The sequence below is a fragment of the Pochonia chlamydosporia genome (assembly GCF_001653235.2).
Source record: "Pochonia chlamydosporia 170 chromosome Unknown PCv3seq00017, whole genome shotgun sequence".
In the NCBI taxonomy this organism is placed as follows: domain Eukaryota; kingdom Fungi; phylum Ascomycota; class Sordariomycetes; order Hypocreales; family Clavicipitaceae; genus Pochonia; species Pochonia chlamydosporia.
In genome coordinates, this window is record NW_019154052.1 from 88,822 (window position 1) to 113,588 (window position 24,767).

The window sequence follows — 24,767 nt, forward strand, 5'->3', positions numbered from 1 at the left end:
AGAAAGGACGAGAGAGGAGTCTGGTCTGGTTAGTGAGAGACTTTTGCTCTTGCATTTTCGGTGCGAAAAATGGAGAGATCAAAGGCAGGCATCCATCAAAGAAGGCCCCTTGTTCTGAACATGTCACACACAACTGACTGGGTCCATGGCTGCTTCATTTCGGGTCCACATTCCAAAACGGGGAGCAGAAGTGTCAAGATGGGGGTCGTAATCAATCTGCTTTGGGTGTTGTGTTGTGCAACAGAGCATATGCGAAAAAATAAGGTCTATTATCAATTCCATGCCGCCGGGAACTGGGACAGTTTTTATGTATATACTTGATGAACGGTAAAGGAGAAAAAAGGAAAAAGGAAAAAGAACATGACAGCACGTAAAATGTGTGCGAGAGCGTGAATCCTATTTGATGCTGGTCACGTCTGGTGTCTGGTCTGGTGGTTCAGCTCGACCCGAGTGACCACACAGATGCACCCGCTAGGCGCAGTTGAGACATTCGCGCACTGTCAGATGACGCGCTTACAGTGGGGTGGCTTCCAGGGACGGGCCGTTGGGCCCTGGGATTACAACGGACACAGGCCTCAAGTGGCCCCAACATGCCCCAGCATGCCCCAGCATGCCTATAATTAACAGCCCCGGCCACCTGAATGATCTTATCTGATCCTGCCAGTCCATGTCTGTGTCAGCCGATGTTGAGCTGCTCACTCCCAACTTGAGCTGGAGGCCACCAGGCAACTGACCAGAGTACTTGCCAGTTGACCGCTGACTGACCAACGACAAACCGGCCTGGTCACATTGTCTCTTACTCACCCCCTGACCTACTGGCCCTGCTCTTATTCCACGATTCTCTTTTCGTTTTCTTTTTTCTCTCTCTCGCTGTCTGCTGTTTTCCTTCATCACCCTCCCCCATAGATTGACATCCTTACAGCCATGATTTACAGGTAGTCTGCGACATTTCCTGCCGGTCATCCGTCGGACCATACATCCCGACTTCTTTACCTCACGCTGCTTGGGAAAGGACGTCAACGGTCCCTTCCAGGACGGACAAAAATAAAATGTCACGTTCAACTTCTCAAAGACCGCTTTTCAGCCGTCTATCCCAACCGGATCATCAACCGGCACTCTTTTCGTCTCGAAGCTCCGACGATGTTCACGAACGGACCTCACTCCTATCGTCCGAGTCTGCTCCGGGCGGCGTCCGAAACCGTGCCGCTGGAGTGGCGCGAATGGAAATCGTTGCCTCGCAGTTGACGACCCGGGAAAGGGTATGGCTCTTCTTTGGGATATTCCTCGTCGGATATGCATACGGTCTGGAGAGCCAAGTTCGGTCAACCTATCAACCATACGCCACCTCGTCCTTTTCGTTGCACTCGTACCTGTCCACCATCAATGTGCTTCGCAGTGTCATAGCTGTGGCTGTCCAACCGACGGCTGCCAAAATCGCCGACATCTTTGGTCGCTTTGAAATAGTCGTTGCCTCTACAGTATTTTACGTCCTTGGCATGTCTATCGAATCTACCGCATCGTCGGTATATGCCTTTTGCGCTGGCGCAGTCATCTACCAGATTGGATATACTTGCATCGTGTTGCTGCTGGAAGTTCTCGTTGCCGACTTTTCGTCGATGCGAGCTCGCGTGTTTTTCAGTTATATACCAGCTCTACCGTTTGTCATCAACACTTGGATCAGCGGAAATGTCACCTCTGCTGTGTTGGCAGTCACGACTTGGCGATGGGGAATCGGCATGTGGTGTATTATATATCCCATTTGCTCGTTGCCTCTCCTTATCACGCTATATTCCATTGATCGGCGAGTTGCACTCCCCAAGCATGGCGGTCCCAAGAACTTCCGAGATACATGGAACTTTTTGGGTCTTGGAAAGTCTACAAGGGGGCTGGCAGAACAGCTAGATGCCGTTGGACTTGTCACCATGGTCGCTGGATTCAGCTTTATTCTCGCCCCTGTCTCTATTATTGGCAGTACGACTGAACACTGGAGAAACCCTTATGTTATTGCATCGCTAGCGATTGGTTTCGTTTGCATACCAGTCTTCATCTTTTGGGAACGACGTGGCGCCAAGACTCCTTTGGTCCCTTTCCACCTCTTGACTGACCGAGGCGTTTGGGCTGCCCTCGCTGTTCGAAGTTTGCTAAATTTTGCTTGGTATGTCCAAGGCAACTACTTATACACCGTTCTCATTGTTGCGTTCGACTTTTCCATCGGTACCGCTACCCGTATTCTATCCTTTTATTCCTTCTTTGGCGTCATTAGCGGCGTCATCATAGGCCTTGTTGTCTACAAAATCCGCCGATTGAAAGCCATCATTGTTGCAGGAACAGTCTTATTTACCGTTGCATTTGTCGTACTTTATAACTTTACCGGTGGAGCGACGACAAGATCTCAAGCCGGGATGATCAGTGGACAGGTACTCATGGGTCTTGCAAGCGGTTTGTTTGCCTACCCAACGCAAGCGTCTATACAAGCATCCGCAACTCGTGACCATGTTGCAATCCTTACCGGCTTATATTTGTCGTTTTACAACGTCGGAAGCGCGTTTGGCACATGTTTGGCAGGTGCCATTTGGAGCCAGTCTCTGTACCCTGCTTTGGAGGAAAATCTTGCCTTTCAACCCAACAGGACTTTGGCAAGAGATATTTATAATGCACCATTTCCCATTGTGGCGCTATATCCTGTTGGCACGGAGATTCGAACTGCCATTATTGACAGTTACGAGTCTGTGCAGCGATTGCTTTGCATGGCAGGCTTGTTTTTATGCATACCGATGATTGCGTTTGCATTAGCGCTGAGAAACCCGAAACTCTCTGAGCAACAAATTCAAGAGGAGGCCCATGAAGCAGACGAGGAGAATGCATGATAGACTTTTTGGCATATATACATTTATGGCATCGTTTGAAGGTATATTGAGCACGTCTTCTTTGGACTTAGGGGTAAATCCTGATGATGCATGATTATGGATTATTGGGAATAAGAGCATTGCAAAGCATTTATAACGATTACGACTTAAATAGACTTGAAGATTTCAATGGAACTTTCCGCACGGTTATGAGTGATGAAACATGTTGCCATGTTGATGTATTGACGAAGCTGAGGGGACTTGGTGGCTTTTGGCAGACGAGAGGCGGAGCTGCCTGGCCACAGCAGATCGTGATATTTCGGAAATGTCAAATTCCTTATATCCTCATCTTGTGCATACCTGACCCTCTGCAGCCCTGTGCATAGTGTATCACGACTGTCGCATGCATCGCATGCAATCTTGGCTCTTGAATGTGATGCGAGTCAACTCGAGCGTACCATCGAGCGGCACATGTAATCTCCATGTCGGTCCCCAAGCCACAAAACAGTCGGTCAAGCCCCAACATTTGAACAATGAACCTGGACGCACACACAGACCACATTAAACTCGAGCACATCATCGAAGACGTTTTGTGTTGGAGTAGTGCTAAAACTGTCGAGTCCCAGCCATCCCAGCACTCTGGCTCTGCGGCATCGGACCAAGTCGACCCAGTGCCTGATCTAGCCCATTGAACCCACTCAAAAGTTTCAACCGAACGGCGAGCGCTCGGCCATTCTCGGCCGTCTGTCAGTTACCTGTGACTGAGTGTTGCTGTATTGTTTCAACACCACGCTCTTCAACGTCTTGGACCGGCAATCAGTCCACCTGCTCGCCAGCACCAGCAGGCATCATGGCGTCCCTACCCCAGGATCCTGCGAACCCCGAGAAGAAGAAGAACCCCAGTGCTCTGCGGTCAATTATTGCGGGTTCAACTGCTGGAGCGATTGAGATTGGTACGTGCCTCACGCCTAACCCTAGATGATGCTCCAATGGTGACTGTATACTGATGTCTGTTGATTTAGCGATTACCTATCCTGCGGAATGTACGTCATGACCATTCGAGTGCGAACAAGAACGACCAGAGCACCTTGTGTAATACCGTCGCGATACTAACTCACGCAGTCGCCAAGACAAGGTCGCAGCTGAATAGGCGGTTGGCAGAAGGGCAGAAACTACCTTGGCCACCCTTTGGCAAGCAATGGTACGCAGGATGTACGACGCTCATTATTGGCAACTCTGCCAAAGCTGGAATTCGTATGTCGCTCCAGTCCTTTTTTGCAATTGACTTCTCTGGAACCTAATCTGACCCCGTGCCCAGGATTCGTTGCATTCGACCAGTACAAGAGGATGCTCGCCGACGAGGATGGCAAGCTTAGTGGCCCCCGAACGGTTCTCGCTGGTTTTGGAGCCGGTGTCACGGAGTCATTACTTGCTGTGACACCGACAGAAAGCATCAAAACGACACTGTATGCATATTCGTTTGGCTAGAACACCAGCACAACCATCTGCCCCTATGCTAATCCAGCAACAGTATCGATGACAGAAAGTCCGCCAACCCACGTATGCGAGGCTTCCTCCACGCCGTCCCCATCATCGCTCGCGAACGTGGTATCCGCGGCTTCTTCCAGGGCTTCGTGCCCACGACGGCTCGCCAGGCTGCCAACAGCGCCACCCGCTTCGGCTCCTACACTTTCCTCAAGCAAATGGCCGAATCGTACACTGCCCCTGGAGAGAAGCTTGGTGCTGTCGGCACGTTTGCCATGGGTGGTCTCGCTGGCCTGATCACCGTCTTTGTCACACAGCCGCTCGATACCATCAAAACGCGTATGCAGAGTATCGAGGCTCGTCAGCAGTACGGAAATACTTTCCGCTGCGCCTCCATGATATTCAAGCAGGAGGGTGTTTTAACCTTTTGGAGCGGCGCGTTGCCTAGGTTGGCCAGATTGGTGCTGAGTGGTGGTATTGTGTTTACCATGTATGAAAAGACCATGGATTTGTTCAACAGGCTGGACCCGGAAATGAAGTACATCTAGGACGTTGCGGGGGTGAGGAATACAAAGGTTTAGGCGTTGGTACTGTATGGATTGATATCACGTTGGTGTAGTAGACTACAACTACAAAAAGGTTCATAGATGACTTGGATAAAACGTTTGATACACTGTTGAAGCTGCTTATTGCGTGTTTGCTTTACTATACACATATCGTACAGTCTATCGGAACATCGAGGGGGTATCGTGTTTGTTTGGCCAATTTGTCGAGAGAAAATGTTGGAAGCCTCCCATGGAGCTTGCGATTCAACAGCTCAATGACATGTTTCCTGCGTGCTTGATCATCAAAGCCGCATCAAGGTAGGGACAATGGACGCGAATGCTCATTGGAGTCGGATCATCCCGGATAGTCGCTTGCCCAACCGTTCTAGCCATGTCCGTCTCGGCGCTTCTTCAATCTCCCTCACTAGATCTTGGAAATATGTCGGCTGACTTTTAGGTTCCAACATTGGTCCTTTGAGCTTATACTGCACTGCAAGTTAGCACCAGTCAAGTAGGCAAGCATCAAGCCGTGCAAGCTTTGTTGGCAAAACAAGCTCGGCCCCTGGTGTGGCCAATCCACCTACTCGATTATTGAACTTATCCTGCACGAGGAATTGCAATGCCCTGGCTTTTAACGTCTCCTCTGCTTCCATGGCAGGCTTAAAGTTCTTGTATCGCTCCTCGACGGCGGCTTTGAGAACATCTTGGAGTTGATAGTCCGGTCGAAGGTCTTGCTTGGGCCATTTCGCAAAGGCATCGGCGTAGATGCGGCGCTGTGGTTGGCGTTGAGAAGTGAGCTTGGAGATACGATGAAATTGTATGCCGACGATTGTATAGAGCTTACCGCTATTGAGCGAGACATACCGACCAGCTGACGAGGTTGATCGTTGATGCTGTATGTTCTGTCTTGCGATGTCACGATTCTTTTGTTGGTCTTTGCCGACACTGGACAAAACACATTTGATCGTGGGACCCACTCTTGGCAACATGCAGGTGTTATGGATAATGCCAGGCTGCAAGTTTTGTTTGAAGCTGGTAGGATCAACGTGTGGAGACCAATCGCACTGTGAAGTCGGCTTATAATACCGGGATTAATACAGTGTGTATTTGCCTCAGTCCGACTCTATGGTGCTGCGCAGCATGATCAGTGCTCATTTAGTGCCTTCCAAAGTGGTTCCAGGGACTTCCACTCGTTGCCAGCGCTAAACTCCGCACTGAACTCTCGGCTTCGCCGCCTGCCCGACGCAGCCGAACCACTGTCGAGCCGCTGAGTGACATTCAAAGTTGGTAGGAACCAAGCGGGACAGGGGGTGCGTCACCTGCCTTTGATCTCAATCACAAACCGGGGCCTGGCATTGATGATGATATGTTTGCCTCCATCAAAGGCCCAGTGTCCCCCCTTCTTGTCTGCCCGTGCGGCCTCTCTGGACTTGGACGTGGCTTTCCCCGGACCCTCTCTCTCAACAATCTGTGACCATACCAGACTCCAGGCTCCATCCATCCCAGCCCAGGCATTCAAACTCAATCCACCGCTAGTTCCTTTCTTCAGATACCCTTCGCACCAAACTTTCTCTTTGCCTTCTTTGCTTCAACTTCAGTACCGTTCCTCTAGATTCGCTTCGACTTTTTGTTTCCTTGACTCTCATTCTCCCGTCGCTGGATTTTTCTTTCCCTTAGCTGCCGAAGGAGGCCCTCCCTGACTCGTGCTCCGCCTCCTTGGATTGATTACGTGTGTGGCAGCGATCCCTGAAACCCCGACAATCAACTCATTCCTGTCAACCTTCAGCCGTCGCTGTTATCGCTGCATCAGTCTTCAGGATGCCTGGGCCAGGGAGATACGAACGGGTATGTCTTAATTTCTGTCGCCTTTATCGCCGACTTCAAATCGTGGCCAGCCCGCCGATACTAATGTCCCGCAACAGGTCAATGACCACGATCACGATGAGGACGACTTCCAATCGTCGCAAGAGCCCAAATCATTGCAGCCAATCCCCAGCTCTCCGCCACCGTCTTTTCACTCACGAGCCTCTTCTTTGACCCGACGAAGTCGCGTCGACCCGGACCTCGAAGACGCATTTGATGACGACGATGCAAGTGATGATGAAGTCGACGATACACAACGACTAGTGACTCAAAATACCACGCCTTCGACCACCCACCTACCCCCTGTTGATCATGCCTCGTCCTATCCTCGGACGACGCCAGCGCAGCCAAATCCCTCGTCGGGCTCACGACCACGAGTTGTTGGAGGCGGTGTAGGCACTGATGGCGTGTTTGCCAACATGTCGGCACGTCCAGAGCGGACAGACTCGGAGAAGGATGAACAGCCTCCGGTAGGATATCCTGGCAAGTGGATGTTGTTATTGCGGTCTTTTGACTAACTTGGCGCACAGTCATATGAACAAGCCGCTGCTGATGCTGCGCCGCCGTACTGGGAAACAACTATACTTGCCCCAGGACTAGGTGGCTTGGACGAGGTGTATGTTGATGGAATGCCTGTCGGCTCGGTATTTTCTTTTATTTGGAACGGCATGATCTCGACCTCGTTCCAACTCGTTGGATTCCTGCTCACATATCTCCTGCACTCGACACACGCCGCCAAAAACGGGTCACGCGCAGGTCTCGGCATTACGTTGATACAATATGGTTTCTACATGAAGGACTCTGGAAGCGGCGAGGCCCCGGCTATGAGTGGCCCCGACGGATACGCCGCACCCCCGGATCCCAATTCGCACGACTTCAACGCTGGTGACGTCACGGACGGTGGCTCAACAACAATTACCGGCGGCGAATGGATGGCCTACGTGCTGATGGTGGTGGGTTGGTTCATTCTCATCAAGAGCGTGGCCGAATTCCTGAAAGCCCGGCGACACGAACAGCTCGTGCTGCAGAGTCCCGACCGAGGACTGGCTGTGCCTGTTATTTCCGAAGGCGAAAGCCCGGAACGAGTGGTGTAGGGATCGAAACCTCGACACTGACGATTCAACACCATTGATTGTATATAACGGCAACAGCGAGTTTGACTCCCTGGGCATGGTTGGAGATATGGGAAGTTTATTGGCCTGCAGTGGCGTCCGGCATTTCTTTTGGCGTTCATAAGCACGGATTTGTTCTTAGCTGGGATTGCATTGGGTTTAAAGCAACACGTCGCGAAGCACGCGGATTTCCTTTGAGTTTTATTAGCGAAGATAGCATTTGCTACTCGTAATAGACTTGGTCTATGTTGGCTACACTCGGTCGTGGTAAAAGTATTGTGTGTTGAGAGCTGGACAACGGGCTGATGACAATACTGTTTACAGCCTTGCTTGACGGCTTCTTGCCCGACTGGACCGGATTATTAACCAGACTTGCATGACCACGACTGCCGATGGTCCAGAATTTTGTATTTGCGTTGCGTCGTGGCTTGAACACTCAGCCATGCCGCCATGATGCAGAACTGACATCAGGTGTTTGGGCGACCAGAGCCCAATGGTGACAACCGACAGGAAGGAAGGTGGGGTCGAGGCTCAAATCTGGAATCTCCTCCATTCTGGTATCTGGTGGTCTGGTTCGGCCCCGCACCAGCTTGTGTCCGGCACCAGTCCAGACTCATTGCTACTTCCGTTTGCCACTTGATTTTGATTCAACTACACGTCTCTCAATATGTCATTTCAGCTTGACACTATTTGTTAACTAGCTCGAATCATTGCAACCGATGATCATACATCACTTCGTAATTTGTAGTATACTCACGCACGAGGTTCTTCGTGTTTAGGCTGGCGCCGAACGAGAACTACACGGCTTGGGCATATCCAACAGAAGCTATTCAACCTCACCGTCGAGTCTCGAGCATATATGCTCTTTTCAAGCTTTCTAAGACCATTTACATCTATTCCTTTCATCCGCCAAAACTACAGCATGGCGTGGCGATGTTCTGGAGGCTCAAATGAGCAGCTGGTTGAGAATATGTGGCGGTCCGGTCTTATTACCGATCCGCGCGCAAAGGAAGCTTTTCTCAAGGTGATTAATTCACAGTTTCCCTACTGTAGCTCGTCTATTATGGCTTTGTGGTATTAATCCTCAGAATAGGTCGACAGAGCTCACTATGCTCCTCACTCTCCATACGAAGACTCTCCACAGTACATTGGCCATGAGGCTACCATCTCTGCACCGCACATGCACGCCATGGCGATTGAGAATGTAATGCCTTACCTGAAACCGTCTGCAACGTCTCCTGCGCCTCGTGTCCTTGATATTGGCTCCGGGTCTGGGTACTTGACACACCTTCTCGCTGAACTAGTTGGTGAAAAGGGTCTTGTGATAGGACTGGAGCATATCCCCGCTCTACGCCAAATTGGTGAGGATAACATGCGGAAAAGCACAGAGGGGATGAAGTTATTAGATACTGGAAAGGTGCAGTTCAGACTTGGCGATGGCAGGTTAGGCCTGAAGGAGCCTGCAAGGGCTGGGGAGGAGGACCACGGCACAGATTGGGATGTTATACACGTTGGTGCGTCTGCAAAGGAGTTGCATAAGACGTTGCTGGATCAGTTGAAGGCGCCGGGGTGGTAAGTTTACACCTTGCTTAGCAATGAAGCCATGTTTTCTGACCAGAGTAGCATGTTTATCCCAGTGGACGACGACGAGAGCGGAGTCATGCAGTCTGTTTGGCGGATCTCAAAGGACCAGGGCGGCAAGGTCACCAAGAAGAATATTTGTGGTGTTCGCTACGTCAAACTGACCGATCCACCAATCTAATTTCCATTCCGCGGGGCAAAGCCAGGCTGTTTTTATCAGGTGACGGCTGTTATCTGTCAATGCTACGGTTTCAACGTATGGTGGATGGGCAATGAAGCTTAACCATTGTATCAAAATTGTTAATTTAAGAGAGTAAAACTCCAGTCATCTACCATTACATGAACGTGCCGGCGTGTCTCATATGCTCTAGAACCATCTCGAATGCTCCCATGTCCTGAATTGTGCCTAAGTCCAAACCACAGTAAAACAAAGAAGAGAAGGAAAGGGAGAAGAAGGAAATAAGTAAATCATGTGCCACCAGGGCATTCAAAACAACCTTGTCATTATTTCTTCTTTCTCGCAACCAAACGGACCTCAAGACATGCCCATAGCCAGAACAAGAGCTCCAACACTTAGAACCACCATGACGGCGCTAATTGGTCGAGAAGAGCCTTCGCTAACAATGACCGGCTCACTGGTAGTAGCTGGAGCAGCTTTTGAGGTAGGAGGGGGCATCTCGGTCTTGGTGGTTTCCATGCAGTCAGGTCCCGGGCAAGGGTTTGGTGGGGGAGCCGGCTTCTTTGTCTCTTCGCAGTCGCATGGTGTCGTTGAAGAGGGAGGAGGGGGAGCTGCTTTACTCTCTGGGCAAGGCAATGCAAACTTTGTCTTGACAGGAGGAGGAGGAGGCGGCGGTGGTGGTGGGTGCTCCTTGGTGCAGGGTTTTTGGGGGTCCTCAGACGTGCTGTGAAGAGGACAATCTGTCACTCCAGGAGGGCATGTCGTGATGGTCTTTAGAAACGTCGAAGTTGGTAAATCCACGGCTTTGTTGGCAATTGGCGGCAACGTGACATTTGCGGGAATTGGGTCGGTGGAAATTCGTTGGTAAAGATTATACAGCTGTTGTCCATCCGTCGAAATCGGACCACCACACTGTCCTGCCTTGGCATCGCCGGGCTTACAGGCCTGTGAGCATTTTGAGTCGTCCATGACATCAAAATCGAGGCCAACGTGAGAAATAGGATTGTCACAATGGCATCCGTTTCCAGCTGCTGCGGCATAGGCGCCGCTTTTGCCGCAAGCTTCTTGACATTGGGCGACGGTGAAGGAATCGCCTAGATTCATCTTGACTGGGAATACACCAGTGCTTGCTTGGACACAGCCAACGTACTGGAAGCCATCAGACGCAAAGTTGGCCTGGGCTGCAGCGCCAGTGGCTATGAGAACAACTGCCAAGGCTGCTCGAGACATTTTGTTTCGATCAAAATCTGTTTGCCGTCAAATTTGCAGTAGTTTAAAGAGCAGATGAAGCAAAGTGGGCGAGACCAGGTAATTGTGAGAAAAGAATGGCAATCGAGGTACCAAAAGACCAAGCAAAGAAGAATTTTGTAAAAAGAACCGAGTTCACTTTACAACAGGTCTTCTCAAAACAAGGCTCTGAACCGTGATGCCGCGAATCGATGGGGAGCTGTAGTGATGGCTGTTCTGGGATTCATGTGCGGCCAACAATGCCTTATTATATCTCAAGTAGGCGCCATTCTTCAATGGAAAATGCCACGCCATCTTCAAAGCCATTCATGAGCCCATCTAAGGCACGCAACCGACGTCACATAAAAAGAAGAGGCAGGTGGTGGGTAGCCAGTGTTGAAGGGGAGGCAATGGAATGCAGCTCCGAGTTGCGCATACAAACGGTGGAGGCAGACAACTTACACCGAGACGACGAGCAGCGAAGGTCGTAGTCCGAAACAACAGATTGTGCTAGTCAAATGAGGACCACCCACAGATCGGCATTTTTGCATACGGGTTCCTTCTTCACAGCGTTCCAGAGACGGGCGCCAAGACGGCCGAGGATGGTAGAGGGAGACGGTCTGCTTGGTGTGGTGGCTGCTAAGGTGTGAGGTGTCTGAGACATTTTGCCGGGTCGCCGAGTTACACTGTAAAGACTTGAAGTTTCAGCGACAATAAGGAGGCTGGACATTATGGAACATGACGGGATCTCGGCTTTTTTTCTCGCCTTCTCTCTAATTACATCTACATTGTATCGGGCTGCGGCTAGATTGGTCGTAGTGGGGGAGTTGGTAGATGAGATAGACACTCCCTTTGAGAATTGGCTGACAATTTAGCTGGATACTCTTGTGATCAACTACACAAGTATTGGGCGTAAAACCCTGATTGAGTTATAGATGGCGAGGTCATTGTCCACGAATACACCGTACTCGGCAAATGGTGTGGCTTTCCGTCTACGGAGCGAAAACGTAAAAGTCACAATTGGTATGAACTGTATGTATAGTAAAACTTCTTGTTTCTCTATCTGACGTAAGATCTATACCCACAACATTAAGGTAGATATCGCTATCACCCGTCCCGTTTATGTTCTCGTCCACAAAACAAAAATCACTGCTCTCTCTGAGTAATATGTCAGATTAGTCCTCCTTGGCCAACTTTCCCACTAAAGCTCTGCCTGCACTTTGTCCTTGGATCCACTCATCCTCCTGAAACAGGTCAAACATGCCGACTTTGCGCAGCACAGGGATAGCGGCTTTGATAGCAGGCTCCAATGCCTTTCGTTGTTCCTCATCACCAGCGTCATACGCCTTGATGTTGACCAGTAAGGCGCCGACGGTGCCAGTGGGCAATTTGTCACCATTTGGGAGTGTGACAATGGGAAATGACTTTGCTGTTGTTCCCAGGGTTTTGTTGTTGATGTCTTGCAAGCTATCAGACGTAGACATTGTGAGGGGTGATGGAGTCGAGAGAATGGTGGTTTGTAATGTAGTTTGTATTTTGAGAAAATTGAAGCAGTGCTCCGTTACTCAACAATGGTTTGAATTGCTTTTTGATTGTTTATTGAGCATTAAACATCATGGCATTCAACCATTTATACATGAAAAGCAGCCCTATCAGGCTGTAGGCAAGTGAAAAAGCGTCCATGGACTTTCCGCGGACAGAGATGGCAACGATCGCGCGACCGCGAGACAAGCCTCACAATCCGTCATTAGAACCAAGATGACGTTGCAGGCGGCCCCGGAGCATAAGCGCGAGGTCTTAAGCGAGCGCGAGAGTCGTTGATTTGGAAGTTGAGGTGAAATGAAGACATGGATGAAGAGAATTATTACGTGGGATAGCTGACAACGAGTGCCGGTTTGCCGATGGCCTGGCAAACAGTGGTATTCCCAAGGATCTAACACATTCCGCTTGAACATGCATTAATTAAATTGATCATAATAGTAGAGTTATGAAAGACGTAGACAAGTACATAAAAAGTTGGCACAATATCGAACTTATTATGTCAAGCGTACACAACAACCGTGCATCTCTCATCAATTGAACAATCCTCTTAGTCCAAGGCCAATAGTGGCATAAACTGCAGTCCCGGCAGCCAAAACGGACAGTCTGTGATATTAGCATCTTCCTCTCAAACAAGTGCAACGACTGGGCTAACTTACTCTCCATAAGATTGCCTCCTCCAAACAAGCCCAATATCAGCGGCGCAAATACATAACGTACTAAGAATCAATGTGCCCAACTCATCGTTCCGCCCCTTCTTGGCAAGGAAATACATGGCAAGGCCGATAGTCAGGTCTCGCGACCCAACCATTCCTGAGAACCCGAGGATGCTCTCATGGTCTGCAGTCTGAGAGTTGCTCAGCGTGGTGATGCCAAAGAGCTCGGCAGTACGATGAGGCGTGAAGGTGGCGAGCGAGCTGAGAACGAACCAACTTGTGGCCACACCAAGTCCGAGGGTGTTCCATGTTGTTGGAGAAACGGAAGAGAGACCCATTTTGAATCGTTTAGTTAGATAGCGGTAGGCTTTTAGTTTCTTGATATGCGTATTTGGCTCGTTTTATGTTGCTCTAATAGTGAGGTTGAAAGTTGAAATCTTGTTTAGTCATTCGAGTTCACAACATAACGATGGCGGCTCAATTGTTTCACCGAACAGCGACTCATCACGAGAACATGTCAGCCTCAGGTGCCACGTCTGTGTAAGTGAGCAAAATAACACTGAATGACACCTGACCTTTCACTACTTTATTTCAAGAGGTTGTGCTGCCAGGCATAGGACAATAAGATATTTTGTACTTTGTTTTCTGACAACTTGTCTCTGAATGCATAGCATCACCAGTCTTGTACACCATCCCGTGTAATCACTCTGCCGACATCCGAATCTCTTTCGCCTTCTACCACGCTTCGGACAAGATTGCCTCCGAGCGCCGCATCTTCAGCGCCCATTTTCCTCATCTTTTCCGGAGTGTGACCACCCAGATTGGTCGCCAGTAAGCCAGGGCTGATTGCAAAGGTCTTGACCCCATTATCCTTCAGTAGCTGATACCAAATCAACATGCACATATTGAGCGCCGCTTTGGAACACTTATATCCCTGATATGTAACAAGCCCATCTTTGGGCCAGCCAGCCTCGGGTCTTGGCGCCCAGGTAGGAATGAAATTCTTAAATGCTGCGCTGAGATTCGCATTGTTGGAACTGAAAAATAGCAGCCGTGCATTTGGGGAGTTGATGAGCAAAGGGGCGAAGTGGTATGTTGTAATCTGGGCACCCGTGACGTTGACATCATACGTGTTGTTGAAAATCGCCCTCAGGTTGGGACCATCTTGATCAAAAGTGCCATCGAAAGCAGCGCCTTGACGGATATTTATCAGTCTTGGATTATGGTTGGCATGAAGTGAGTTCTAAATGTACCTGCATTGTTTATCAGGACATTGATCCATCCAAACTTGTCCTCGACATACTTCACTGCGGCCTTGATGGAGGCATCGTTGGTCACATCAATCTGTATTACTTCAACGGTACTAGAGGACGGTCGTAGGAGCCCCTCGAGCCTGTCTCTTGCAGCATATGCCTTTGGAAGCTCACGACTACCCATAAATATGTGATATGTCTGTTTCTTTGACTGAATCAGTGCCTTTACAGTCTCATAGCCAATGCCAGTGTTGGCACCAGTAATGAAGACAATTTTTGTGTCCATGATGTTTGATCTGAAAATACGCTGGGGGAAACAAGTCCGGATATAAGTAGCTCGATAAGCCGTTTGCGGTGTATGGCCTTTGCGTGAAGTTCGAATACGCCTAGGAGTTTGGCTCGGTTATAGGAAGCTCTGGTAAAATTTGCAGCTGAATAGTTACAGTTGAATATCCCCTACGTACATTTGGGCTCGGAATATGGCTCAAGATGTGCGGGGAATAGTCCCTACCTTGTAAAGTGTGGACATAAGTGAGCTTTGACAGTATTAGAAAGCCGTGATCGCAGAGAGGTCTTACATTGATGGCTCATGCTCCCTAAATGGTCCTGGCTTAGTGTTGGCTATGGTCGGCAACCATAGAGCAGCCAGGCACAATGGGAGGATGAATTTCGCGAACTTGATGACTTTCAATTCTCTAGAGAGTTTGTAGTGTAGGATTTCTCGACATAGGAGTTGTAAGATTCTAGGGGATGAAACTTCAAAGTGTCCACCAGTGACATGTAGTAGATAGCTCTACTCGCAAAGAATACATGAATGCTAACAAGTGATCTATGACCCGCCATTCTATGAGACTCAAGCCAATTTGAGAGGGCGCTTTGTTAGAAACTCTTCAAATGTCGTGAGTCTTCCCTTGGTGTCTCGAGCTGCTGAGGCAACCAGTCTCTCTGTATCGGCACCGTAATACCCAAACTCCTCGAAGTAACTCATTGTCTGCACGAGCACATCGCCGCCAAATGGCACAGATGCTTCATACTCTTCTGCCGAGATCTGTCTGTAAACTACATCTTTCCCTGTAGCTCTGCCGATGGTATGCGCAATCTCTTCCAGGCTGTAAAGTCGATCCGCGCCGCAGATTACTTGTCCGTTGTACTTGTCAGGACTAATAAGTATTGCCCCGATGAACTTTCCTGTATCACCTCCTGCATCCACAAGCGGAACCCTGGTCTGTGGTGAGATGTGCAAAGCCATGATGTAGGTATTGCTCTCGTCACTTGCCTTTCTGGGAGAGGCTACGGTGATGTAGTTGTCCATAAAGGAGCCCGGAGAATAGAAAGTGCTCTTGATTGGCAAGCTTCGAATATAAGATTCCACTCTGGCTTTTGCGTCAAACATTGTGACCTTTGTATATCTGCCCCCTGAAATGTCAGAGATAGATGGCAAGCTGCTGAAAATGATATGCTGTACTCCCTTTTGCAAAGAAAGGTCGACAACATTTTTGGCTGATTCAAATTCAGTTTGAAGAGCATTGGGGCCAAAATCAGGTACAGTCACAAGGAAGACTGTGTGTGTTCCTGTCAATGCGTCATTGAGGGAGCTACGATCCGTGACATCCCCACGAACGACTTCAATGTTTCTGGACTTGAGCTGCTGTGATTTTTCTGAATCTGGATTCCGGGTAATGGCACGAAGTTTGTACCTTCGATATAGTTCTGGGTCGTTGAGCACGAAGTCGATGACGGAGCCGCCCTGCTGGCCGGTGGAGCCAAATACAGTCAGGATTTGAGACATGATAGAGTTGCTATGCGCACAACAAAATGCTGGTTTGCTTGAAATGGTACTCTTAAGGCGTATACTAAGCTCTCTGAGACATGGCCGTGCTTTATAGTAACAAGTGTTGGGACCGCCGTCAGATGGTACGGCTTACTATCTCCGTCTTGTCCACTTAACTCCGCGTCCTCACTAATATATCTCGCAACAGTGACCAATCTTTTTGAGATTAAAGCGCCTCATACTTCCTTATTTGGCATATTCCGTTTCACTCTACAGTCCATCTTTAATTCAGAGCCGCTACAGGAGTGAATGCCCGGCAGGGTTGGCATAGCTAAAGCCTTGTCTATGTAACAGTCAACGTTGCAATCTGCGGCATACTTTTCCATTATCAAAGGTGATTCAAGACATGCATGTGAAGCATATCCACTTCTTATAACAGTAATAGGAAGATGTATTCTTGTCAAATGGAGAAGCCCGCCAGACACTGGTTTGCAGGGTTACCTTGCTGCCTGTGGTACCTCGTCAGCATTCACATCCATTCACAGAGCACACTTCGAACCTTAGGAGCCAATTTGTACGACTGCAGAATATAATTTGAACCGTCTGAACGGGCATTCATAGCCAACACTCATTTATGAAAAAAAAAATTCTTCTCCTGCTTTGCAGCAGGTAATTTACCAGCCAGCTAGTCGAACACACTCAACCCCGCGTAGCCTTGGGTCTTAACCACCGAGGTGTCAACCACAAAAATTGCCAGAAGCTTGGCGCTTTCCTCTTTGCTGTTATTTTCTCCAACCGTATGATGGCACCCCGGTAATTCAACGAAGCTCTCTCCGGGTAGGTACACCTTTGGTGGATTCCCGTTCATGCCACTAAGGAGCTGGCCGTCTTGAACGAGAGCAACGACTGTAGCGCCGGCATGACGATGAGGTGGTGTGAAACCATTTGGAGGATACGCAACCTCTACTCCGATGATAGACTTCCCGGGGGCATTAGTGAGTTCATGGTCAAAGAGAACCTTTAGGCTCTCTCTTGGACGGGAGCTGTTGTTGTCAGCAGGCTGGCATGGATTAGGGCGGAGTAGCTTACGATTCAGTGGCATCGGAAGACATTTTGCTATATGTTTTATGTACTGTAAAAGAATAACTGCCGAAAACGAAGAGTCAAACAAGTTTTTAAAGGCGATGGTTGTAAGTGTTTCTGGATGTAGCAGTGCAATACAGCTGGTGGCCTTTATATATTCTGGCCACTGACATGACATCAGCTGATTTTCTGTTGACTCAGAATTGTTGGAGACATCTTTCGGGTGGTCTAATTCTGCAACCTCATTCACAAAGGATTTACAAGGATGATATGTACATGCTCTCATGACTGATTTGCGATTATAGTGTGCCTTGGTCTCGCGGCGATCTGATCTAGAATTCTCGATCCACCGCGACCCGAGTGACCCGATCGACCCGAAAGGTGTGCATTTTCTGACCCGAATAATTGTGGCGGCAATCGGACAACTTAAAATGGACAGTTAACATAAAAGGCATTGATCAAGCTAAGTTTGCACTGGAATCAATTCGTATTATCCTCATTCATCATAAAACTTTACAAGAATACCTCTCACGTACCGAGTATCAGCAGCCATGAAAGCCATCCAAATCACTGGTGCTGTGGGGAGCCACAAGATCACACTCACGCAGACTGCCGACAAACCCGTTCCCCAAGATGATCAAATCCTTGTCAAAGTCCACGCAGCGGGCATTACTGCCGACGAAGTGACTTGGCCGGAGTTATACGAAAGTTCCACCAGGATCCCTGGCCACGATGTTTCTGGTGTCGTTGAGGGCTTTGGTCCAAAATACACCGGTTCACTCAAGATTGGCGATGCCGTTTTTGCCATGTTGAAAGCTTCATCCGATGCGGGTGGGCAAGCGGAGTATGTTCTCATAACGCCGAAAGAAATTGCACCTAAACCAGCTATCATATCCCATGCCCAAGCTTCGGCACTGCCTATCCCCTTCCTGACTGCCTGGGAAGCTATCTATGAGCACGCGAAGGTTCAAAAAGGCAGCAAGGTGTTGGTCACAGGTGCATCGGGTGCTGTTGGACTTGTGCTGGTGCAAATTGCGTCCACGGTTTTGGGATGTGAGGTCGTTGCACTTGCGTCGGCTAAGAACCATGAATACCTCAAGTCTCTCGGAGCGAGCGTTCTGGTGGATTATCATACACCCAACTGGGAAGATTCAGTCAATGGAGTAGATGCGGTCTTTGATACCGTCGGCGAGGAAACGTTAGCCAAGTCCTGGAAATGCGTCAAGTCGACCGGTAGCATTGTGACGGTAGCTGATCCGCCACCGCCATGGTCGTTTGGACGAGGAACTCCAGTCGAGTTGAAGGATCACCCAGATGTAAAGTGGTTCTACTTTGTTGTCACAGCTGATGGAGATATATTGTCAAAGTTGACCAGTTTGCTGGATGCGGGAAAGCTGGTGCCGATTCCTATCAAGACATTCGGTATTGGAGAAGGGCTAGAGGCTTGGGAATATGGTGGTCAACGAGGCAGAGAGGGAAAGGCGGTAATTGCATTCGTGTAATGGGGTAATAACAGCACTTGAGGTCATTAAAAATAGACAAATTGCAAGCGAATACAGTTCGATGTTTGGTCATCACATGCTCTCAAAGCAACTTCTCAATAGCGCCAGGTCCAACCCGGCAATATTTGATCCAAAACCATCACCAAGGTCTTCCCCTCCATTCGATAGTATGAGATCTCCATTCCTGCCCCGGCTTTCAAACACCGCTTTCGCCATTAGTTTAACTTCACCGGACCACTTTCTTGCCTGTGGCCATATACCTTCAAATGCTCTCAGAGCACCGAGGAAGACACGAACTCGGTCTTTTGCATGTGCATATTCTGCCCCTTTCAGGTAGTGCTCACAAGCAGACATGTGTGTTGCTGCGGCCATTGATCCCATGCACATGATGAATGGACTGTGGGTTGTCGGAGATGTAGAGAGCGTGAATAATTCGACGAATGCTTTCGCGGCCTTGATCGCTTGCATGGTGTGGCGTTCATTGAAGAGCTCCGACAAATTTACACTTTCAGGCGGTGCATATTTAGAGCAAAGAATTTCCATTGTGCTGTAGTGAAGCCTTGATCGTGGACGATGAAGATGCGTCGTGACACTGCCAAGTTAGCTGGAGGCAGTCCAGTCAATTGAGTGTAATCTTACGTGTATAGCAACATATGGGCACGGAACATGACCTCATCAAGCGATCCATCTGGCTGCACAGGTTCCTTTTTGCTTTCCGGAAGATACAAATGCCAGCTTGTTATGTTGGCTTCCGCATTCTTCACCTGGGATGCCATCTCGTCTCCTTCTTTGTCAACGGTCGGCAATGTTGTTCCCAGCATGCGCGCGGCATCAATGAGGTATGTAAATGAAGAGAATGAACTGTCGCTATCTTCAAAAGCACGATTGTCGTATTCTTCCAGTGTCCGCGGTGGGGGAACATTCTGTTCGGGTTCTCGTTAGTCTACTCTCTGGCACACGCGACAATCGTCTCTGCTTACCCCGTGGATGTAAACCATCTCTTCGCAAGGTAAACCAGCGTCATAATCGACATGCCACAATTCAAAAGTGGGAAGGTGTCTAGTCCCTGCGAAAATTGCATCAATGATATACAACTCCCACCAGGTTCGTCTCCAGCTTTCTTCCAAAACGAGGCAGCCTTGGCCGTGCTCTTGAGCATAACTTCGAAACTGTATTCCGATATTCAACGCCATCGACTTAGCCTTATCCAACATGGATTGCGCATAATCTTGTTCGCCGCTCCACTCAAGCGCACCTGCGAACAATAATAGGCATTGCACACTGAACCCATCTTGCGGAAGTCCTTTGGCGATTGCTGACTCCACAGCTGCCCGGTATCCTTGAGATGAGGGATCAAACATGTACAGTGATCCGATGAAAGCAATCACTTTGATTAGGTCTGTGACTGAAGCGGGATCCTTCTCAAATTGACTGATGAGCCGAGTTCTTGGCAGGACGAACGGATGGCCCTTGAAGAACGAAGTGTAGAAACTTTCGAGAGGTTTACTTTGGCGGGGATTGACAGGCTGAGGAATGAGAAAGGGATCATGGACTAGGTTGGATGAGTTATTGAGGGAATATAGCTCTTGACCCGGGCTTTCCGACATGGCCCAGCTGTTGTCCGACAGGTCAACGTTCCGGGAACGACCTGAATCGGATCCCAATGTTGAATCGTGTTGGTCTCTCAGGCGTCGGCTCTGCCGTCGAATGTCCTTGTACACACATCGTTTATTGCCTTCACGGCAACGTGTACAGACAGGCGCAGCGCCGTCGCATCGTAAATGCTGATTGCGACATGTTGTGCAAGCTACTGAGATGCGATGAGGTATCTTACGCTTCCGGGTTGACGTTGGCTCTTCGGGTAATTGAACTGGTGAGGACGGACTCTGATCAGCCAGAGTAATTTGTTGTCGGCTTGATCGTCGGTTCTTGCCAGTGGTTGTAAGTCCAGAGACCATTCCGACTGCTGTCGTTTTAGTTCCCCGTGTTACTTGTCTCCCATCACGAGTTGTATTGATGAGGTAGTAAATTGGGAACTAAACTAATGCAAAAGAACGTGCCCAGTGCCCACCATGAAATATGGTCCAACATTGAAGTGGCTGAATCCTTGTTATGGAACTCTCCAGTCTCATCAAACCCCCACATGTCAACCAAGCGCTGGGGACGACTTGGTTGCGACTTTGCGAGACAATCTTATTCCCTTACACCATCTTACATCCACCGTCATGGGACTGTGTAGTCAATGTCAATCATTCTCGCATCCCTCGTTTTATGAGAATGCCCTCAAGCCGGGAGGCAAGCTTGAGTCTATCGTATTAGCCCAAACCGGCGAGGATTTGGCTGCCGCAGCCGCGACATGCACGTTATGCGCACTTTTTTACGAAGGTCTCCTGCATGATTCTCAGAGGTATGGTCCGGGCTCCAACGGTCCCTTGAGAGCAAATCACATATTACTGAAGCCGAAAATCGACCCTTTTGGTCTATCTTTTCCCGAGACAGCTGCAGAAGGCATCGCGTTGTTTGGGTTCACTTTGACAACTACCGAGACAGCCAGCGGAGCAGCGCTAAGATGTATAGTGCGATTGCATGCAGAAGGTTCACGTAGGTGGATTCTTACTTCAGTATAGTATACAACGTCCAGCGCTGACGGATTCACCAGATGTTATTCCCCATTCAAAATTTCGTGTCGGTGGTCGTCCGCGGCTTCTGGATGCAAACAGTGAGGAGGCGTTTTCGCTTCTCCAGCGATGGCTGGATGCTTGCTCTGCAGACCACACGTTTTGTAAAGAAACAATGGCTGGTCGCGTTCTGAGTGACAGTAAACCGAGCGAGCTGCCTCCAAGAGTCTTGCAAGTTTCACAAGGAAATGTCCGTCTGGTTGAGAGCAATGGATTGACTGGGAAATACGTCGCCCTCAGTTACTGCTGGGGTTCTCCAGTCAAGCCACCGCTTAAAACGCTGAAGAGTAATTTACAGAGCTACCAACAAGAAATCCCTTGGCACAAGATTCCATCGACCTTCCAGGATACCATAACCGTGGCCAGGCGACTAGACATACCATATGTGTGGATTGACTCTTTGTGCATTGTCCAAGACGACCAACAGGACTGGCTATCGCAATCGAAGCTCATGGGCTCGATATATGAGCACGCTCATCTCACAGTTGCCGCAAGTCACGCTGAAGACGCGTGGGTAGGATTTCTTAGTACTAAACAAGCACAATTACAGTCTATTGAGCTCCCCGGCTTCTTTGTGTCTGTGTCATCCCCAGACGACAAGGAGACTCCAAGGGTCTTTGCATCAGTGAGAACAGAGCAGGCAGGCGACGTTTTCCCGGAATTTGGTGTTTTGAACAAGAGAGCATGGGCAACGCAGGAATGGCTCCTATCCCGGCGGATCGTCTTTTATACAGCTGGCCAATTGCTTTGGTCATGTAAAAGGATCACTCAACGTGAGACTGGAGAGAGATGCTTTAGCATATCGCGCAATACTCACTGGAAGAGTGTGGTTGAACAGTACAGCGATCGTACACTCACATATCCTACCGACAAGCTCATTGCTCTGGAGGGCCTGCGGATTGAGTCGCAGGGCAAGTATGGGTATGAGTATCTTCATGGCATGTGGAAAGACTGTATGCCAGATCACTTAATCTGGCAAGTCACTCGAAAGATTCAGAATCCTACGGCCAATGATGCGCTGCAGCTGCCAACCTGGTCCTGGGCGCATGTTTCATGTGGTGTGAGATTCTTACCCATTAGGGGAGCAAAGAACCTTTGTAGTGATATTTCATTTTCTGACGATGGTACTGAAATGTCGATTCGGTCGATGGTCAAAATGGCCACGGTGCTGTCAATTGGCAATGTTGCCGACTTGACTGGTCCTGGCGCAGACTCCATTGCTACAGATGTCCAGTCAACAAATTCTCAGTTAACAGAAACCATGGCGAAATATATCAAAGACGGGCAAGGCAACGCAATTGGATGGATCATTTTTGACGAGTGGAATGCGACCATACCCAGCCACGAAGTGTACTGCCTCGCTCTAATGGGCGGAGCAAGTAAACGCCAAGAAGAAAAAGAGAGACGGACGGGGATTGCAACAGTGTCAAAATTACGGCATTACTGGATCCTCGCCCTGCGGAAAGCGTCGTCGTCTTCGTCATCGTCAACAAAGGAAACTGTTTTTGAACGGACCGGAGTCGGCAAAGTCTACGGGCGGGAGTTTTGGGAAAATGCCGCTATGAAGACCGTAGTTGCTTTGACATAATTAAACGACATGAATTAACGTGGATATAAAAGCCACAAAGAACTGGAATAATAGTTCCGTCACGGAACGTTGCCCGGAGCAAGCCTCATGAGGGTTCCAAGCAAGCCACTGCCTCTTGGGCATTCGACCATGTGGAAATGGGGTAATGCTAAAATCAAGCCATGTCATCGAAGTGGTACCTGGGTTCATTTATCCGCGTACGGAAAAGTGTTCAGGTCTATTGCTGGAGTTGTGATGCTGATGCGTTGTGTTGATTGGTGGAAGTTTGAAGTCCATCAAAGGGAGGGGAACCCGACAAACTGACAGGATGGGGGGAAATATCTCTTTCTGGGGATCCTGGGGTTCTGGGGATTTTTGGGGTAGATCTGGGGAGCTTGCATTTAGATCAGCAAAGGTATAAAATGGCAATCAAGGTAGCATTCCGGATCTCAACACCCCTTCTATGAGGTGCATCGATCCGTGAACTCAATCTTCTCACAGTTTGTTCCCCTCAAATCGGGTCGACCAGCCACAATGCCCAGCTTCAAGCATTCTGTTGACAGCCATGTCTCTGTTGCCTCTCGGCTCAGCTGCACCAGAGAGCAACAAGCCACTGCCTACCCCTAAAACAGTGGTTATTGATGGCGAACTTCTTGTCGCGGCAAAGCAGCGTCTCAAGCACGGTGACAAGGCTCTGGAAGCTGCTCTAAAGCATCTTACTGCTCAGGCAGATTCATGGTTGAACCAAGGTCCCTGGACTGTTACAGCCAAGGACAAGGCGCCTCCTAATGGTACAATCCATGATTACGCTTCGCAGGCACCATACTGGTGGCCGAATCCCAACTCTGCCGACGGATGTCCCTATATCCAAAAGGATGGTGTACGAAACCCAGAGGTGGACAAGTATCAAGACCGCCTTGGAGTTGGCAAGATGTTTAACTCTAGTTATGTCTTGAGTCTCGCTTGGTATTATACCCAGGACCCAAAATACTCCCGACACGCAGCAACCATTCTCCGAACCTGGTTTCTCGATGAGGCCACAAAGATGAACCCCAACCTAGATCATGCACAGATCATCCCTTGTGCCAACACCGGACGGGCCATTGGCATTATCGACTTTAGCCAGGAGTACACAAATGTGGTTGATGCCGTTGCCATCCTTAACACGGGAGCGCCAGGATGGACCAAGTGTGATGGAGAGAACTTCCAAGACTGGAACGTGCAATTCCTTGAATGGCTATATGCATCTCCGTTCGGAAAAACGGAGGCTGCCGCGACAAACAACCATGGTACTTTTGCCAACATGCAGATTTCTGCGCTGGCCCTGTTCACCGGGAACAAGACCCTCGCGGCACAAGTCTCTAACAAGGCAAAGGCTTTCATTGACAGACAAATAACCGCCAACGGCTCCGAACCTGAAGAACTAGCTCGTACCAGAAGCTGGCACTACTCACATTTCAACCTCGGAGCTCACCTTCGCTGGGCACAGATTGCCAAGAAGGTTGGCGTTGACCTGTACAAGTACAAGGGGCCTGCTGGTCAATCGCTATTTAAGGCTGTCAACTTCCTTATTCCTGCTGCAGTTGGCGGTCAGTCCAAGTGGCCGTACGAGGAGCTAGAGTTCAAGAGGTACGCGGCAACGGATAACGTTCACGCTGCCACTATCGCTGGTCTATGCCAGGCAAAGAGGGTGGATGGAAAGCTGGAGGCTCCTCCTGGTGGTGATATTTTTGCTCTGCGACCAGCACCCCAGCAGCTTGATAGCATTGTTACGCTCTAAAATGTATTCCCGATGATGACCGCAAATGGTTCATGAAATTAGAATATGCCTTTCACAATGTTTATACTGATAATAAATATACTATTTGGTCAAAGTACACT

The 24,767-nt window shown here is 49.2% G+C and overlaps 15 protein-coding genes across 15 annotated transcripts; 8 read left to right on the forward strand and 7 right to left on the reverse strand.

Annotated features, from left to right (window-relative positions):
• Positions 1-1,049: 1,049 nt before the first annotated feature.
• On the forward strand, positions 1,050-2,867 carry VFPPC_11273 (siderochrome-iron transporter (Sit1); the record flags this gene model as incomplete). Its single annotated transcript, XM_018289512.1, has 1 exon — positions 1,050-2,867. The coding sequence occupies one exon, from the start codon at positions 1,050-1,052 to the stop codon at positions 2,865-2,867; it is 1,818 nt and encodes a 605-aa protein (XP_018136670.1).
• An 829-nt stretch (positions 2,868-3,696) lies between these two features.
• VFPPC_11272 (tricarboxylate transport protein) lies at positions 3,697-4,879 on the forward strand (the record flags this gene model as incomplete). Its single annotated transcript, XM_018289511.1, has 5 exons — positions 3,697-3,799; positions 3,869-3,889; positions 3,969-4,100; positions 4,165-4,312; positions 4,378-4,879. The coding sequence occupies 5 exons, from the start codon at positions 3,697-3,699 to the stop codon at positions 4,877-4,879; spliced, it is 906 nt and encodes a 301-aa protein (XP_018136669.1).
• Positions 4,880-5,373: 494 nt separating this feature from the next.
• VFPPC_16974 (hypothetical protein) lies at positions 5,374-5,738 on the reverse strand (the record flags this gene model as incomplete). Its single annotated transcript, XM_018294726.1, has 2 exons — positions 5,374-5,649; positions 5,724-5,738. 2 exons carry the CDS (start codon positions 5,736-5,738, stop codon positions 5,374-5,376), a joined length of 291 nt encoding a protein of 96 aa, XP_018136668.1.
• Positions 5,739-6,694: 956 nt separating this feature from the next.
• On the forward strand, positions 6,695-7,833 carry VFPPC_11271 (metal homeostatis protein bsd2; the record flags this gene model as incomplete). The annotated part of the gene is made up of 3 exons (XM_018289510.1): positions 6,695-6,721; positions 6,799-7,209; positions 7,270-7,833. 3 exons carry the CDS (start codon positions 6,695-6,697, stop codon positions 7,831-7,833), a joined length of 1,002 nt encoding a protein of 333 aa, XP_018136666.1.
• Positions 7,834-8,773: 940 nt separating this feature from the next.
• VFPPC_11270 (protein-L-isoaspartate O-methyltransferase) lies at positions 8,774-9,613 on the forward strand (the record flags this gene model as incomplete). Its single annotated transcript, XM_018289509.1, has 3 exons — positions 8,774-8,875; positions 8,945-9,423; positions 9,475-9,613. 3 exons carry the CDS (start codon positions 8,774-8,776, stop codon positions 9,611-9,613), a joined length of 720 nt encoding a protein of 239 aa, XP_018136665.1.
• A 354-nt stretch (positions 9,614-9,967) lies between these two features.
• Positions 9,968-10,840, reverse strand: VFPPC_14897 (carbohydrate-binding WSC; the record flags this gene model as incomplete). Its single annotated transcript, XM_018292665.1, has 1 exon — positions 9,968-10,840. One exon carries the CDS (start codon positions 10,838-10,840, stop codon positions 9,968-9,970), a length of 873 nt encoding a protein of 290 aa, XP_018136664.1.
• Positions 10,841-12,909: 2,069 nt separating this feature from the next.
• Positions 12,910-13,370, reverse strand: VFPPC_18405 (heterokaryon incompatibility; the record flags this gene model as incomplete). Its single annotated transcript, XM_022430022.1, has 2 exons — positions 12,910-12,982; positions 13,036-13,370. The coding sequence occupies 2 exons, from the start codon at positions 13,368-13,370 to the stop codon at positions 12,910-12,912; spliced, it is 408 nt and encodes a 135-aa protein (XP_022284936.1).
• A 335-nt stretch (positions 13,371-13,705) lies between these two features.
• VFPPC_11267 (short chain dehydrogenase) lies at positions 13,706-14,571 on the reverse strand (the record flags this gene model as incomplete). The annotated part of the gene is made up of 2 exons (XM_018289507.1): positions 13,706-14,226; positions 14,286-14,571. 2 exons carry the CDS (start codon positions 14,569-14,571, stop codon positions 13,706-13,708), a joined length of 807 nt encoding a protein of 268 aa, XP_018136662.1.
• Positions 14,572-15,138: 567 nt separating this feature from the next.
• On the reverse strand, positions 15,139-16,074 carry VFPPC_11266 (hscarg dehydrogenase; the record flags this gene model as incomplete). The annotated part of the gene is made up of 1 exon (XM_018289506.1): positions 15,139-16,074. The coding sequence occupies one exon, from the start codon at positions 16,072-16,074 to the stop codon at positions 15,139-15,141; it is 936 nt and encodes a 311-aa protein (XP_018136661.1).
• Positions 16,075-16,741: 667 nt separating this feature from the next.
• VFPPC_11265 (RmlC-like jelly roll fold protein) lies at positions 16,742-17,168 on the reverse strand (the record flags this gene model as incomplete). Its single annotated transcript, XM_018289505.1, has 2 exons — positions 16,742-17,099; positions 17,146-17,168. 2 exons carry the CDS (start codon positions 17,166-17,168, stop codon positions 16,742-16,744), a joined length of 381 nt encoding a protein of 126 aa, XP_018136660.1.
• A 522-nt stretch (positions 17,169-17,690) lies between these two features.
• VFPPC_14896 (zinc-containing alcohol dehydrogenase) lies at positions 17,691-18,641 on the forward strand (the record flags this gene model as incomplete). The annotated part of the gene is made up of 1 exon (XM_018292664.1): positions 17,691-18,641. One exon carries the CDS (start codon positions 17,691-17,693, stop codon positions 18,639-18,641), a length of 951 nt encoding a protein of 316 aa, XP_018136659.1.
• Positions 18,642-18,713: 72 nt separating this feature from the next.
• VFPPC_11264 (C6 zinc finger domain-containing protein) lies at positions 18,714-20,599 on the reverse strand (the record flags this gene model as incomplete). Its single annotated transcript, XM_018289504.1, has 4 exons — positions 18,714-18,847; positions 18,902-19,233; positions 19,281-19,564; positions 19,622-20,599. The coding sequence occupies 4 exons, from the start codon at positions 20,597-20,599 to the stop codon at positions 18,714-18,716; spliced, it is 1,728 nt and encodes a 575-aa protein (XP_018136658.1).
• Positions 20,600-20,866: 267 nt separating this feature from the next.
• On the forward strand, positions 20,867-21,268 carry VFPPC_18406 (hypothetical protein; the record flags this gene model as incomplete). Its single annotated transcript, XM_018289503.2, has 1 exon — positions 20,867-21,268. One exon carries the CDS (start codon positions 20,867-20,869, stop codon positions 21,266-21,268), a length of 402 nt encoding a protein of 133 aa, XP_018136657.2.
• Positions 21,269-21,434: 166 nt separating this feature from the next.
• Positions 21,435-22,907, forward strand: VFPPC_11263 (heterokaryon incompatibility protein; the record flags this gene model as incomplete). The annotated part of the gene is made up of 1 exon (XM_022428744.1): positions 21,435-22,907. The coding sequence occupies one exon, from the start codon at positions 21,435-21,437 to the stop codon at positions 22,905-22,907; it is 1,473 nt and encodes a 490-aa protein (XP_022283961.1).
• A 544-nt stretch (positions 22,908-23,451) lies between these two features.
• VFPPC_16972 (exported protein) lies at positions 23,452-24,666 on the forward strand (the record flags this gene model as incomplete). Its single annotated transcript, XM_022429050.1, has 1 exon — positions 23,452-24,666. The coding sequence occupies one exon, from the start codon at positions 23,452-23,454 to the stop codon at positions 24,664-24,666; it is 1,215 nt and encodes a 404-aa protein (XP_022283960.1).
• Positions 24,667-24,767: the final 101 nt, after the last annotated feature.